This window comes from Mus pahari, chromosome 2 (genome assembly GCF_900095145.1).
Source record: "Mus pahari chromosome 2, PAHARI_EIJ_v1.1, whole genome shotgun sequence".
NCBI classification, from domain to species: Eukaryota; Metazoa; Chordata; class Mammalia; order Rodentia; family Muridae; genus Mus; species Mus pahari.
Window position 1 is genome coordinate 18109208 of NC_034591.1, and position 14458 is coordinate 18123665.

Below are 14458 nucleotides of genomic sequence, written 5' to 3' on the forward strand. Positions count from 1 at the left end.
CAGGTGGAACTCAGATATACCTGTAGGCAAAACACCCATACACATAAAGATAATCAAAAAATAAAATGTTAAAAAATGGTTTTTGAAAAAAGAAATGGAATTGCTAGTTCCATGTAGCACTTTTAAGGAGTGCCCAGGGCCACCCAGTGCAGTATTCCCCTATGATACAGTGCTCAGCACTGAGTGCCCAAGGGAAAAACCAGTGGACATGGACAAACACTCACCAACATCATCTTCTATATAAATTGTATGCATCTGTGGGTAGTCTACAATCTGTGCTGCCTTTGGGGTACACAGATTTCCAAATCCTTTAGTGCTTGGTTCAGAGCACGTACATACTGGATGGACAGATAATAAATATAATCTATGCAAAGCTAATCATGATCTTTCGCAGCCCCATGTTATATAAGAACAGTCTGAAGGATGGCCACTAAAGTAGTGGCTTCTCTGTCGCCATTTTTACTATGACAGCGACTGAGCACAGTGTGTTCAGAACTGCTCCTGGTTAAGTCAGAAAACTTACCAAGTAAGAGAAGACTCATACTACTGGGCATGGCATGACAGTCTGAGACAAGAGGATCTCACGTTCCAGGCTAACCTTGCTTATACAGAAAGACCTCTGTCTCAAGGACAAAAATGAGCCAGAAAGATGGCTCCGTCAGGGGAGTGCTTGCTGTGCAGGTCTAAGGACCTCAGTCTGACCCCAGAGCACACCCAATGGTGGAAGAGGAGAACCCAGCACACAAAGCTGTGTCTGACAACCATGTGTTCACCATGGCCCATCAGTGCCACGTGCACACATCATGCGCACAAAGACACTGGGTACCTTTGTAGTGAGTGAAGAACAGAGGGAAGGCTCTGAGAGAAAGGGAGGTAAAGTACATTCTCAGAGGTTTATGGAGTCTCTACACAAGCCTCACTCAGGGAGCCTTGCTACTGAGCCTCACTGGGACAGCAAGGTCGGGCTTGGGCTGTGCTCTCTCAAGCAGGAAAGTCTAGATAGGACATAACACTGCGTCTGTCTTAGGGTGAGACCCACTTGCTCCATTTCTGGTGGGAATAGGAAATTTTCTTTTGAGAAAAAAAAAATGGGATTTAGAATACCATTAAATGTGATATAGCCTGTATTTTTCTTCAATTAAATGTGAACAAAATGGCACGGTAACCATTAGTACTGTGTGAACTATGTGACCAAAAAGCAACAGATGGCATCTGAAACACTGACAAGGTGGGGAGATGTTTGCTTTAATGTTGCTTTTGAGGAGAATAATGCAAAAGCAATCAGATTTATTATAATTTCTATTTCACATTAGAATAAATGTAAAAATGTAACAATAAACTACATAAGACAAAAGCCTAAGATTTGTACACCTGATAATTTACAAGAGTTGATATAAAGTAGTTGCAACTATAATTTAACTATGCCAGAGAATACATTATATCCACAGTCTTACCACAAAGTTCTTAACTTAGAAACTTCAAATCCCGGGGCTGGAGAGATGGCTCAGAGGTTAAGAGCACTGACTGCTCTTCCAGAGGTTTTAGTTCAAATCCCAGCAACCACATGGTGGCTCACAACCATCCGTAATGGGATCCAATGCCTTCTTCTGGTGTGTCTGAAGACAGCTACAGTGTACTCACATAAATAAATTTTAAAAAAAAAGAAAAGGAAAGAAAGAAAGAAACTGCAAATCCAACACATATAATCATAGGCTGAGCCTAAGAGCACGGGTGCTCACAGCCCAGGTCACAGATCACCTTTATCCTAAGAACCATGGGATGATGCAGGTGAAGGGTCTTTAGAACAGAAGGACTCGGCCAAACAGATTTAGGTTTGAGATGGTTTATATAGTCTATGATGTGAACAACCTTCCCAACATCAGAAATCAGACAGAATCAAAGTGTAGATTGGTAACAAAGATAACAGTGTAGGAAGCAAAGCATAAAATTGCCAACAGAAGGGCAGCTCAGATAAATGCCTACTTTTTTTTTTTTTTAACCAGAAATTACATGGCAAGACTACACTTTTATGCTGGTTCAAGATAATTTTAAAAGCAAGTACAACTTAAAAAGTTAACAGTTTAAAAGGTCTAACTATGTCACAGACTGATTCATCCACCAGGCCTCAAAAGTAGGCTCTTTCTTATATAATTTACAAAGTAAGCTTCTTAGAGGACCCACCTGAGTAATGATTTTGCTAGGGAAAACAAATCTGAAAGGAAACGTTAGCATGCATGCCCTCGAGGACCTCATGACACTCATACTCAGGGGGAGATGGCACCTCAGAGGATGGTTCCTGTGACCTGTGACTCTGGCTGCATTCTCATGTTCACCTCCTTTGTAACACCTGTCCTCAACACTTCCCCCACCTGCTTATAAACCTAGAACCAATAAAAATGTACATAGGTTCATTTACCAAATGCATTCATACAACTGCTCATATCAACACTATTCATAACCCCACGCCACAAACAAGAAATAGCCCTTAATATCCATCCACAGGTGAAATGGACAGATGGAGACCCACAAACCATGGACTGCAGAATCCAGATACATGAAGCACGTGTGTAACATGAAAAAGGACACACATGGAACTGTGAGGAGGGTGAATATCATGTCTCTTTTCTTAACTCACCTTGGTTCTGGGGACTGAGCCAGCCACCCCACCCCACCCCCCAAAGTACCCCCCCGTCATGCCAAGCACCTGCCCCACCCCCACCTCCATCACGCCAAGCACATGCCTTCCCACCAGGGCGCAGCTTCCTTTTCCTCCCCACTCTTCTCTAATTCCCCCACATATTACTTCACTTACCACTACACAAGAATCCCTGCAGGGAAGACCACACAGTGCAGGACATTTTCTACCTCTCAGATCTTCAAGACACTGCAGCACAGAAGCCCAGAGCTTATGCAATGCTCCACAGTGCTTATGCCGTGCTTCACACCCTTAGGCCTCTCTGTTCTCAGACATAACCTTTCAAACTGCTCCCAGAGTTACCTGCCCAAGCAAATGAAGCTCACTGCTTTCGATCTAAAAGTCTGAGAGGAGGCTCTCTCACTCTGCTTCTTAATTCACCTAAACCTCTCGCACACAGCTCACAGCCAGCATACGAGCAAAGGGGGCAGACTGTATAATCTAGTACTGGAGGCGTAATCAAAATCCCAAAGGATGCTGTACCATGTATGTGACCCCAGCCATTTGATTTGGCTTCCTGTAACCAAGCATGGAAAATTTTTTTGAGGGTTTCTATTTATACAGATTCAAAACAGAAACTGAATAGCCATATGCAAAAATGAAATCAAATCTTACATCAATATTAAAACCCAAAATGTATCTCAAGCTCTGAGTCTGACGTCAGTCTGGTCTACAAAAGTAGGTTCCAGGACAGCCAGAGCTACACAGAGAAACCCTGCCTCAAACAAAACAAAACAAAAACAAAAGGAGGAGGAAATATATAATTTCTTAAAAATAAACGTAGCACAAAATCTAAGTGGCCCCAGGCTTGGTAAGGATTATTATATATCACACAAAATTATAAACTAAACTTTAAAAACATATACACACATACAAAATTGTATTTCATATGGTTTGTGAAATCCCATTAATTTCCATTAAAATACTAATAAATACTAAATATAAATAAACACTCAGTCACTTCTGACTCATTCATCACTCAGGGAAAAAAAAAAAAAAACCCCACACAGTCTATCCTGCAGAGAAACTAAGAAAGCAGTGTGAGGTGAGGGCTGGGAAGAGGAGCGTACAATCCTCAATGCCAAGGGAGGGAAGCTGCACAGCAGCCACCTGTACTCATCAGACCTCGGGGCACAGCCTAGAGTAAATGAGGGTTACTCTGCTCTGCAGCCTTGCCGTCAAATTCCCATCTTCCTCATTTGTCAAGGTTTCTTTGTGTGCTCCAAATAAGAAAGAAAAGTAAAAGACACACGTGCACAAACCTAAGTTGTCCACATGGCATGCCCTGTACAGAGGTAGGGACAACATGCCATCCTGTCACTTCTCAGCAAGGCTTCTTACTCGGCACTGGTACAACACAGGCCACCACAGCATGATGGCCATGATAACACCGGCCACTGCATACCATCATGACTTTTCTCTCTTCCTTATTTCTTCATTCATGACCAAGGTAACTAGCAACTATAGATTCAGTATTTATTTGCTGACTACTAGGATGCTACAAAGACCTTCTTTAAAACATTAAAAATGTCACACCAAGTACAAAGAGCTCGTCCTTTGACGTCTTGCCTGGAGCAAACTTAAACCCTCATAAAGCACTCGGAGAGTTCATTCTGCTCTCCCTCCCTCATGCTATTGAGAAGTACCTGGTTCAATTCCCAGCACCAACAACCAAGCCACCATCAGGAGAAATGATGTCTGGGTTGTTGAGTAATTGCTACCGTTTTCCTAGCTGTGATTACTACCCCTCCTCTTTACCATGTGTTCCATCCACAACCTCCGGAAGTGCCTCAGCTGGAACAAAGCAAAAGAGGTGAAAGATGAGGAGGTGAGTTTTGCCATTAACTACTCTGTTGGCTTTATTACACTAAATGGGAGTAAACAAAAAAAAGTGTCTAACAGCATCATTACCATGCTAACAAATCAATGTGCTCACTCATTCAGCAAGTACTCAATTCTACAAAAAACATATTTGTAGTGGATTTTATTCCTGGACCCTCCAGGACTCTGGAGCAGCAGACGTCCCCTCCTAACAGGCCACAGGACATGTCACTTGTTTTTAACTTATCATTCATTCAGTAACATTGTCTGTTGTTAATCTTTAAAGAGGTAAGCTGAAATTGTTTTCTCTCTTCAAGACAAAACATCTAAAACTAAACTGTAGCTGAGCTGAGCTGCACTAATTCAGGCCTGTGAGTAGCCTTCCTAAACAGATGCGCATCTCTCCTACTGAGGTACGGTCTTGAGTCTCGACTATTTCATCTAAGCTAATGCCTAACTTCAAAACTATTTTCAATAGCTATTGATAATAATATTAACAGATCCCAGCTATTGGGATCTGTTAGTAGACTCCATTATAATTTTACTTTGGACTAATTCTATGTTCAAGAAAGAAGTCCTCAAAAGTCTGCAAAATTAAGCTAAGTTAATGTTTTATAATGCTTTCCTATTTTAGAAAAGTATATGAACAAAAAGGATCCAGCCAATAATACTAGCTTTCACAGGACGGCTTTCTCCACATAGTGGGTTATAAGTGTAAGATCTAAGGGTTACTAAACCCATCCCAGCAGAGATCCCAGGCTTACGACACTGTACTCATAAGCATTGCCCCTGCCCAGAGCGCTCTCAGGAGACCCCTCCACACTATAGGGACAGGGTACAGGATGATGCCTTCTGGTGCCACAAAGCTTCTCCTCTGTGGAAAAAGGAGCCAGGCTGCTCTGCCAAACCTGATAGGTTGCCTAAGAAAATCTCAAAGATCTTAGAGTACTATTCATAAAACTATAACCCAATTATTTTTCTCTTTTTTTAAAGCAAGTCATTTTTTAAGAGCTCACATAGAAATAAAATAACTGGCTGGGCAGTGGTGGCGCACGCCTTTAATCCCAGCACTTGGGAGGCAGAGGTAGGCGGATTTCTGAGTTCAAGGCCAGCCTGGTCTACAGAGAGCCAGGACAGCCAGGGCTACACAGAGAAACCCTGTCTCAGAAAAAAAAAAAAAAAAAAAAAAAAAGAAAGGAAAGAAGGAAGGGAGGAAGGGAGGAAATAACTGATTAACAGTAATTGAATAATGTGACAAATGCTATCATGCTATTATAAGGTACTGCATATCTTGGACAAGACAGAGGTATTAGATAATAAACTGTTTATACTTGAGATTATTATTTTACAGTTTTTTTTTTAAATTAGCCACTTCCACAAAAATCACCCAAGACCATCTGAAAACACAGATATTTATATTATAATTCATAACAGCAAAATTACAGCTATGAAGTAGTAGCAAAAATAATGTTATGGTTGGGGTCAGGACAGCATGAGGAACTGTATTGAAAGGGCACAGCATTAGAATTGAGAACCACTCTTTTAAATAAATTTAAAAATCAAATGATACAGCTTTTAATGAAATAGAGGGGGAAGGGACATTTTGTTTTAATATATTTAAATTAAGTAAACAGCTATTATGCTAACAAAGTTTTGAATTGATGCATAAATCATACCACCTAAGTGAGACTATCACACCTGCTTAATATAACTCTAGGCACCTGCTAAAACCAGCAAGGCAAGCTCCAGCACACCGTGACAATGTCACCGTCAGCGGCAGTCGGTCTCTAAGCTTTATAATTATGACAACAGGTGCTCTCTTTCTTTCAAATGACCACAGGAGCCTAAGTACGTACAATCCTGAAAACACTGTAGAGGATGTTTTCATAGAATGAGGCTTAGTCAGAAAAAAATTAACTTGCTTTTAAGAGACAGACATTCATCTTCTGTGTTCACCCCTCAGTTTACCAATAAAGAACTCATACTACCCCCAGAAGGATGCATCATTACTGTGGTCATCTCATTAAGTACCCTGCTAGCACTAAACGCTAACACTTCAGGGGATGCTTGGGCAACTCATGGTGCACTTCCCTATGTCTACTGCTCCCATCAGCACCAGTTTTCTGGCAGGATATTCCCAAGGCTGAAGATTCCTTTTGTAACGCAACAAACAGAAGGATTGAAATCAAGTGGCTAGCCACAAACCAGAAGTTACAAGGGTCAAGAAAAATAAGCACAAAACTTTTTACTTTTTATTTTCTGTCTCTACAGAATGTAGTTACATCTTCATTTGTAACCAAAGTTGTAACCAGAAGCTTTTCACCTAATAATACTAAAAAGTCAATCAATACAACCTCTGCCTGCAGAGCGTCCTCCTGAAACTAGCACACATTTTGTCATGGAGGATCAGCTAGTTTCTGGTTTGGTTTTAACAATATTTCTCCTGTTATCGTTTCTTTATCACCAACTAATTTTCCACATTATTTTCCTAAATTTTCAGTCTATGAACAACATGCCCTAAAAATTAGAAAAAGATAAATCAGTATGGCTTAAATGAAGTTGTCAACATTAACTATAAATTACTAAGATAAACAAAAGAAAAGGTGCTCATCACTGTTTGCCTAAGAACCTCAACAGCAAACATTATGAATATGTATTGTTTACTCACAATTCAATAAACAGAAGTGAACACAGAATTTACTTATCAAAATAGGGAACTTTCTGTCTCATTTTTTATAGCAGATAAAAATATCTTAATTTTTCTTATGAGGCAAAACAGTAATTTTCATGAACCATCTCCTTACAGGTATAATCATATGAATGACAGATAAAATAATTGCTTTAAAAATACTTGTGAGTCATTTTGTCCTTACCTGCAGGCATGAACCATTACTGCATGCAGTGACTGTTCCAGTGCCTAGCAGAGACTTGAAGAAACATCATATCTCTTTTTCAGAATGTGACTAATCTGTGGGTTTGCAATTCCTAAGCTATGTACAAATGGCACTCCCTTTGTTCATTAAAAAATATATATAAATATGTATATATTACAGGAAAAGATCAACTATGTTTAAGCTAGATATTTACAAATAACCTTGGAAATTCTATATACCAGCAACCTCAAAATACAAGAACAAAAATCTCATAGTAAGTCCTTTAAAAAGCAAGATTTTTTTTTTTTTTGTTAAATTATTTTTTAAGCTTTCAGCACTGCCACACTTGAGCCAGAGGTCTGCTGTGCTATGTGCGCATGCTGCAACTGATTAGACTGAGTGTTTTTCTAAAAAAAATCAATTTCCCTTCGCAAAGCAGAACAGCTTGCCCAAATACACATCTTCAATACAGCACAACGCTAGCATGCAGTACAATACGTTACATAGCAAACTTGACAAGGAAAAAAATAAGTCCTGTTTGTTTCTTAGCAATGCTACACCATTAATTGTTCATGCAAGAGCTGTAGCTGTACCTTTCTGAAGAGGACGACTTCTCAGAGTTAACTGACATCAGCAGCTCAATCTTCTGCTTGATTTCTGGAAAAATCAGAAAATATTCACAACCAAGATTGCCCGCCCTTGCTTACAAGCCTGATATCAAGAGATTTTTCTTCCCTAATCCCTTTTGTTCAGAATGAGGCCACAAGATTCACAGTACTTCTGTTAGGACTCGGATTCAATGGTGCTATAAAGGGAAACCGCTCCAGAGGCACCAGGCCTTGCTAAACTATGCACATGACTGTTTATGAAAGCAGGAGGCACCACCTCCTTAAGCGGAGGGGTGGCCTTTTTGTTTTAAGGTAGAACTACCCGGGTTTTATTAAAGGGTTTCAAATTGAACAAGCTACAACACAAAAATGAAATGCTAACATCCAAACTCAATATACTAAATAATTTGAGAAGCCTAAATTAAAATGTTTCATTCTCAATGAACAGATATGCAACCCCTGGCTGCTTCTATTTGATTAGCCCTAAAAAATATGGCTCAGTGAATCATTTCTGTCACTTAAGAATGAAATATTAAACCAAAACCCCAATTCAATGATCAAAATGTTCTAATTCCCTGGTTGTTTTTAATTAAATCTAGCCGCCCGTCCCTAGCACCTTCAGAAAGAGACTTCTTCTCTCCACCTCAGTCCCCTCCTCCTTCACAGCACACAAGTGAACAAGCAGCGCCCAGGCACCGAGCAGGGACAGAGATAGTCTTGTCCTTTCAGGAAGGGCTGACAACGCCACCTACATCAGGAATGTAACTGCAACTTCAATTTAATTAAAACATGGTTGCTGGAACCAAGCTGGGTAGGAGAACTTACAGGGAAGAAGAGCGCAGCCAAGGCAAAGCCATGGGAAATAGAGCAGACTGCCCTGAACCACACCAGCGACTCAGCCAGGGCTGGCAACCTCTGCTGAGTAAAGCCCAGCTTCTTACTTCGTGGGAAACGATGTTTTGTCTAGTCCTAAAAAGTATTCTAACTATATTTCTTTCTTTTTTTATTTTTATTTTTTTTAGGTTTTTCGAGACAGGGTTTCTCTGTATAGCCCTGGCTGTCCTGGAACTCAGAAATCCGCCTGCCTCTGCCTCCCAAGTGCTGGGATTAAAGGCGTGCGCCACCACGCCCGGCTATATTTCTTAAATTGCAGTATCTGTTTATAATAAAAAGCCCACATACTAAAATTAAAACTGTAATCATTGAAAAGCTATCAGGTCTCAGAATTTCAAAGCAGACCTCAATAAAATGGGGGAGGTTAAGCATGCACATATAAGTGTGTATTTCCTAGAAATAAAACAATGTTTTAAAATGTTGACTATATTAATAAAATTAAAATATGAAAAAATATAAGGAAAAATTAAAAAATAAAAGTAGGAAAATTCTTTCCCAGTGTTTAGGGATCCTCCTAATTTAAGCATATATCCTCATCCCATAAATGTAATACAATTAGTCAAACTGCTATAATAATAAAACTTACCTTGAGAATTCTGAGGTAAATTACAGAGCCCAACACAAGGGGCTACAGTGAAATTAAATGGTTCAGTAAAGGCTCCTCTCATTTCAAAAGAGAACTGTCTCTGCATGGGACTTAGAAACACTTCTTCATTTTCAAAAACCGTGCGACCTTCAGGAAACTGCCTATACTCTCTAAAGTCTCTATTCCCTCACCTAGAAAATGAGGGTAAGTATTTCTACTGTGGAGAATTAATAAAGTAGTCCACACAAAGCCCGGCAGACCCTCACATGGCATGTGGTGACCCTCCTCGCCTGTTCCCCACTGGCTACAACACAGCTCTCTTCAATACACACTCGCTGAAGGAGTTAAGGAGGCACGGGCCTGCCCACTTTCTTGGTGTTTCCGTAAGTTTAAACCCGCTTTCTTCTCCCTTTCATTATCAACTTCAATATGTATTTTTAATTAGGATGTTATTATATGTATAAGTTAACTACTGTGTATCTCAAGTTCCCTACATTTTTTGACTAGATGTTTCTGAATGAAATTGTACTTGAACCACCATTTTATTGCAAAAAGATTTTTTTTTAAGTTCTTACTTTAGTATGTCTATATAAAAAACTTTAAGGTAAACAGCATGTTAAGAGTCACATAGCATTATAGTGATATTGGAAGAGTTTCCAATATTCCTTTCATATTCTCTCCAATTCATCACATCTAGGCCTGGTAACCCTTTAAGAATTCCAGAATCAGGGCTGGTGAGATGGCTCAGTGAGTAAGAGCACCTGACTGCTCTTCCGAAGGTCCAGAGTTCAAATCCCAGCAACCACATGGTGGCTCATAACCATCCGTAACAAGACCTGACGCCCTCTTCTGGAGTGCCTGAAGACAGCTACTTACATATAATAAATAAATAAATCTTTAAAAAAAAAAGAATTCCAGAATCAGCTAGGCACTGTGACGGCCACCATTAATCCCAGCACTTAGGAGGCAGAGGCCGGTAGATCTCTGTGGGCTCAAGGACAGCCTGGTCTACAGGGCAAGTGTCCAGGGCCGTTACACAGAAAAATCGGTTGGGAATGTGGAAGGGGGGTAATTCAAAAAGAAGAAACCTCCAGAGGGGCTGGAGAGATGGCTCAGTGGTTAAGAGCACCCACTGCTCCTGCATAGGTCCTGAGTTCAATTCTCAGCAACCACATGATGGTTCACAACCATCTGTAATGGGATCCCATGCTCTCTCCTGGTGTGTCTGAAGACGCTACAGTGTACTCACACATAAAAGGGGCATCTGAAACCTTACACCTGCCCTGGACTGAAGCAGCTCCTTTTACTCTCAGCCTTCTGAGTAAAAGGATGGTCTCCCCACACCAACGGTCATCTGTCTGTCGATCTTTACCGGCTTTTCTGGCCTACTTCATAACAGTGTTCCTCATGCATCTTTGTAAATTTAATTTCATCTATAAAATGGTTTAAGCCGGGAGTGGTGGCACACACCTTTAATCCCAGCACTTGGGAGACAGAGGCAGGCAAATTTCTGAGTTCGAGGCCAGCCTGGTCTACAGAGTGAGTTCCAGGACAGCCAGGGCTCCACAGAGAAACCCTGTCTCAGAAAAAAATAAAGGTTTAAAACTCCAATCTGCTTTTACCATCACCTTTACAACTATGCCCCACTCCACCCCCACAACTCACGAGGTCCTATCTTCACCCCCACTTGGCCTTACAGCCCTGCAGATACCTGTCCCTCCAACCACCAGGCTCCATTTGTATTTCTATAGCAATAGTTTTTGGTTTTAAAGTTCATCAACCTGGAGGCTGACACCTGAGGTCAATCCTCAGGGCCCACATAGAGGAAAGAGTGAACAAATTCCTGGAACTTCCTCTCTAACTTCCAAATACAAACCAGGGCAGACTCAGAACACCACGAACACAAAAGGACAAATGAAAATGTAATCGTAAAAACTTAAAAAACCAAGTCCATCCACTGGGTAGTTTTCCTTTAGGTTTTATCTACATCCCATTATCTGTCTACCACACTTCTGCACTCACAATGCTCAATGGTGTTACAATCTGCTCCTTACATCTCTTGAGCCTTTAATTCAGCCTTTGGCATGGCCCCATAATTCTGTTTCTACTCACACCATAAACTAGGCTTCTTTGCCTCACAGAGAAAATAAGTACTTATTTTATTTTCTACACAAAATTATAGGAGGATATAAGTTTTACAGTCTTGTTCATTCTCTAAAGCAGTGGGGTCAGATATTGTTTATTCTTTAACTGCTTTTATGTATTCAATTCTCTGCAACTCTAAATCCTTTATGGGATTGTCATTTCCCACACAATTCTTACATATTGGTAATGCCTACAGAACCTTCATCACTCATCAAATGTGTCTATAGGGGCACATTAATAACCATATACAAATTGTCAGTTTGACAGTATCACATGCAATCCAAATCCATACATTCTCCCATCTCCCCTGATAGTCTCCACTAAATAGTCACCAAATGTGCACAATATCTAAAACTGAACTCAGCAACTCCTTGACCCCACATCTACACTTTACCTTAGACCTAGAGTCTGCCATCACCTCCATCTCACTCACACCACAGGCCCTTTACAGTCTAATTCTGGGAGTAACAGGACAGCTGATCTTCCAGGCCACCAATTTTTGAGGACTCCCAAATGTCTCCCAGTGTCTCATTTAGGACTAATTCGCTCACTCTCCCTTTCAGACATCCTATCCTCTGGAAGCACTAAGCTCTGCTGGCCTGCTTCCTCCCACACCTTCTTCCTTACAATCTCCTTTCCTTTGGACATCACAGGATAGATAGCTCATCTCTCTATGTAACTCACTAACCTGTTCTTTGTCTGCTTTCCTCTTTCTTTTCTTTTTTTCCAAAACAGGGTGGGGGTGGGGGGTTGTGCGTGCGTGCGTGCGTGCGTGCCTGCATGAACCCTGTCCTGAAACCAGCTCTATATAGACCAGGCTGGCCTCAAACTCAGAGATTCCCCTACGGAGTGAGTGCTGGAATTAAAGGTGTCTAAGGGGAGGGGGAGGGGAGGGGAGGGAGAGGGGAGGGGGAGGGGAGGGAGAGGGAATTAAGGAAAACAGTGCTAAGAGTACTTAGAGGACGGGTCTTGAACTCTCCATAAGACCCCATGAGTCCTACTGGACTGCAGGCGTGTGTGTGACAGCACACATTTATGCAATGCTGGGATGGGGCCCAGGATAGATTATCTAGCATTCTAGGCCAGCATGCTACCAAGTTAGCTACAACCTCAACCTCCACATTCACCCTGCGGTACTTCACCGGCCACAGGCTTTCCCCCCATACCTACTGTTAGGTACCACTTGACTCACACCACAAAAGTTACTGAGATTGCTTGTAAAGATTTAACCCTTTAGTTAGTGACCTTCTGTACCTAGTGTTTCTAAATCATAACATACAGAGTTCAAAACTCCTGCTACACTCAGAACTGCGTACAGAGTGACGAACTGTGACCAGAAACAGACCAAAACAAACAAACAAACAAACGAAGATGACTCCTAATAGCAATGACAGCAGAAGAAACGGGCGCCGTAAGCATGGGACGCCTCTGTCAATCTCATTACAAACCTAACAAGAAACCCTTGACTTGTGTGACACAATGAATTAGGAATATAGTACTTCTGAGATTCTAACAAAAATTTCCTTTTACTTGACAAACCCTTTACATAGCCATTTGTAAACCTGACTTTACGTGAGGTATGTTATTACTTTATGTATATGAGAGTTTTGCCTGTCTATCTATATGCCACACTCATGCCTGGCACCTACACAAGCTAGAAGAGGAAATAGGATCCCTGGCACTGATATCTCACACTGCAGTTAGCTGCCATATGGGTGCTGGGACTTGAATCCAGAACCTCTGGGAAAGCAGTTATCTTAACTGCTGAGCCATCTCCAGCCCCATAAGAACCATTTTTAAAAATTAACTGCCTGTGCTAGAGGGTCAGCTCAGAGGTTAAAAGCTCTGGCCGTTCTTCCAGAGAACCCAGGTTAAAGTCCCAGCACCCACATGATGGCTCACAACTGTTTTTAACTCCAGGTCCAGAGAACTCAACATAAATGCACACATGCAGGCAAAACATCAATTCAATAAATCACACAAAACAATTATTACTTCCTTATATTTGTGTGGAGCCATTTAAGGGTACAAAACCCAATTGTGTTGTGCTGAAGTTACCTTAGACGATTGGGTCGTAAGGATATATCTAGTCTAAACCTGCAAGATGACTCAGTGGGTATAAAACTGCTTGCCACACAAGCCTGAAGACCTCAACGCAATCCTGGGAAGGGTAAGAGAGCCAAACTCCTAAAAGGTTTCCTCTGACACACAGGCCTGAGCACACACGCACACGCACGCACGCACACACACACACACACACACACACAGGCCTGAGCACACACGCACACACATACAGGCCTGAGCACACACGCACACACACACAGGCCTGAGCACACACGCACACACACACACACACACACGCACATACACACAGGCCTGAGCACACACGCGTGCACGCGCACACACACACACACACACACACACTAAACATTTTAAAATTAAATACTGAGGAAGAATAATAAAGTAGGTTTGGAAATTGCTAACAACAAAAAAAATTCCACAAGTCTAGGCCTACTAGACGTGATGAATGGGGAGTTCACGTAGGCACTCTGCTCTGAGAAGCAGCAGGCACATACCGGTTGCTGGGTTGGAGCCACTGGTCCTACTCCAGCAAATAATCCCCAACCCCTGCTCATGCAAACAACCCTAATTGAATGTGATGGGGAACCTACCTCACAAAGAAAATCATGAAAGTAGGAAGGAGACTTAGAAGTAAATAATAAAATTGTCAAAGAAGTTTTTCCCCTCTCCAAGAATTTTTAAATGTTTAAAATTTTTTAAGCCGGGTGTGGTGGCGCACGCCTTTAATCCCAGCACTCGGGAGGCAGAGGCAGGC

General features: G+C 41.5%; 1 protein-coding gene across 8 annotated transcripts in view; it reads right to left on the bottom strand.

The window, feature by feature from the left end:
• The window catches only part of Srpk2 (SRSF protein kinase 2), a 166554-nt gene that overhangs the window by 99847 nt on the left and 52249 nt on the right, over positions 1-14458 (bottom strand). For 5 of the 8 annotated variants that reach the window (XM_021188323.2, XM_021188308.2, XM_029534021.1 and 2 more), the window contains one exon: positions 7983-8046. The exons of 2 other annotated variants lie outside the window; for them this stretch is intronic. In XM_021188323.2, coding sequence (XP_021043982.1) covers positions 7983-8046 — 64 coding nt within the window. Of the gene's footprint in view, positions 1-7982; positions 8047-8613; positions 8636-14458 lie in introns of those variants that run through there. One more of the 8 variants, XM_029534031.1, reaches the window with a different exon arrangement.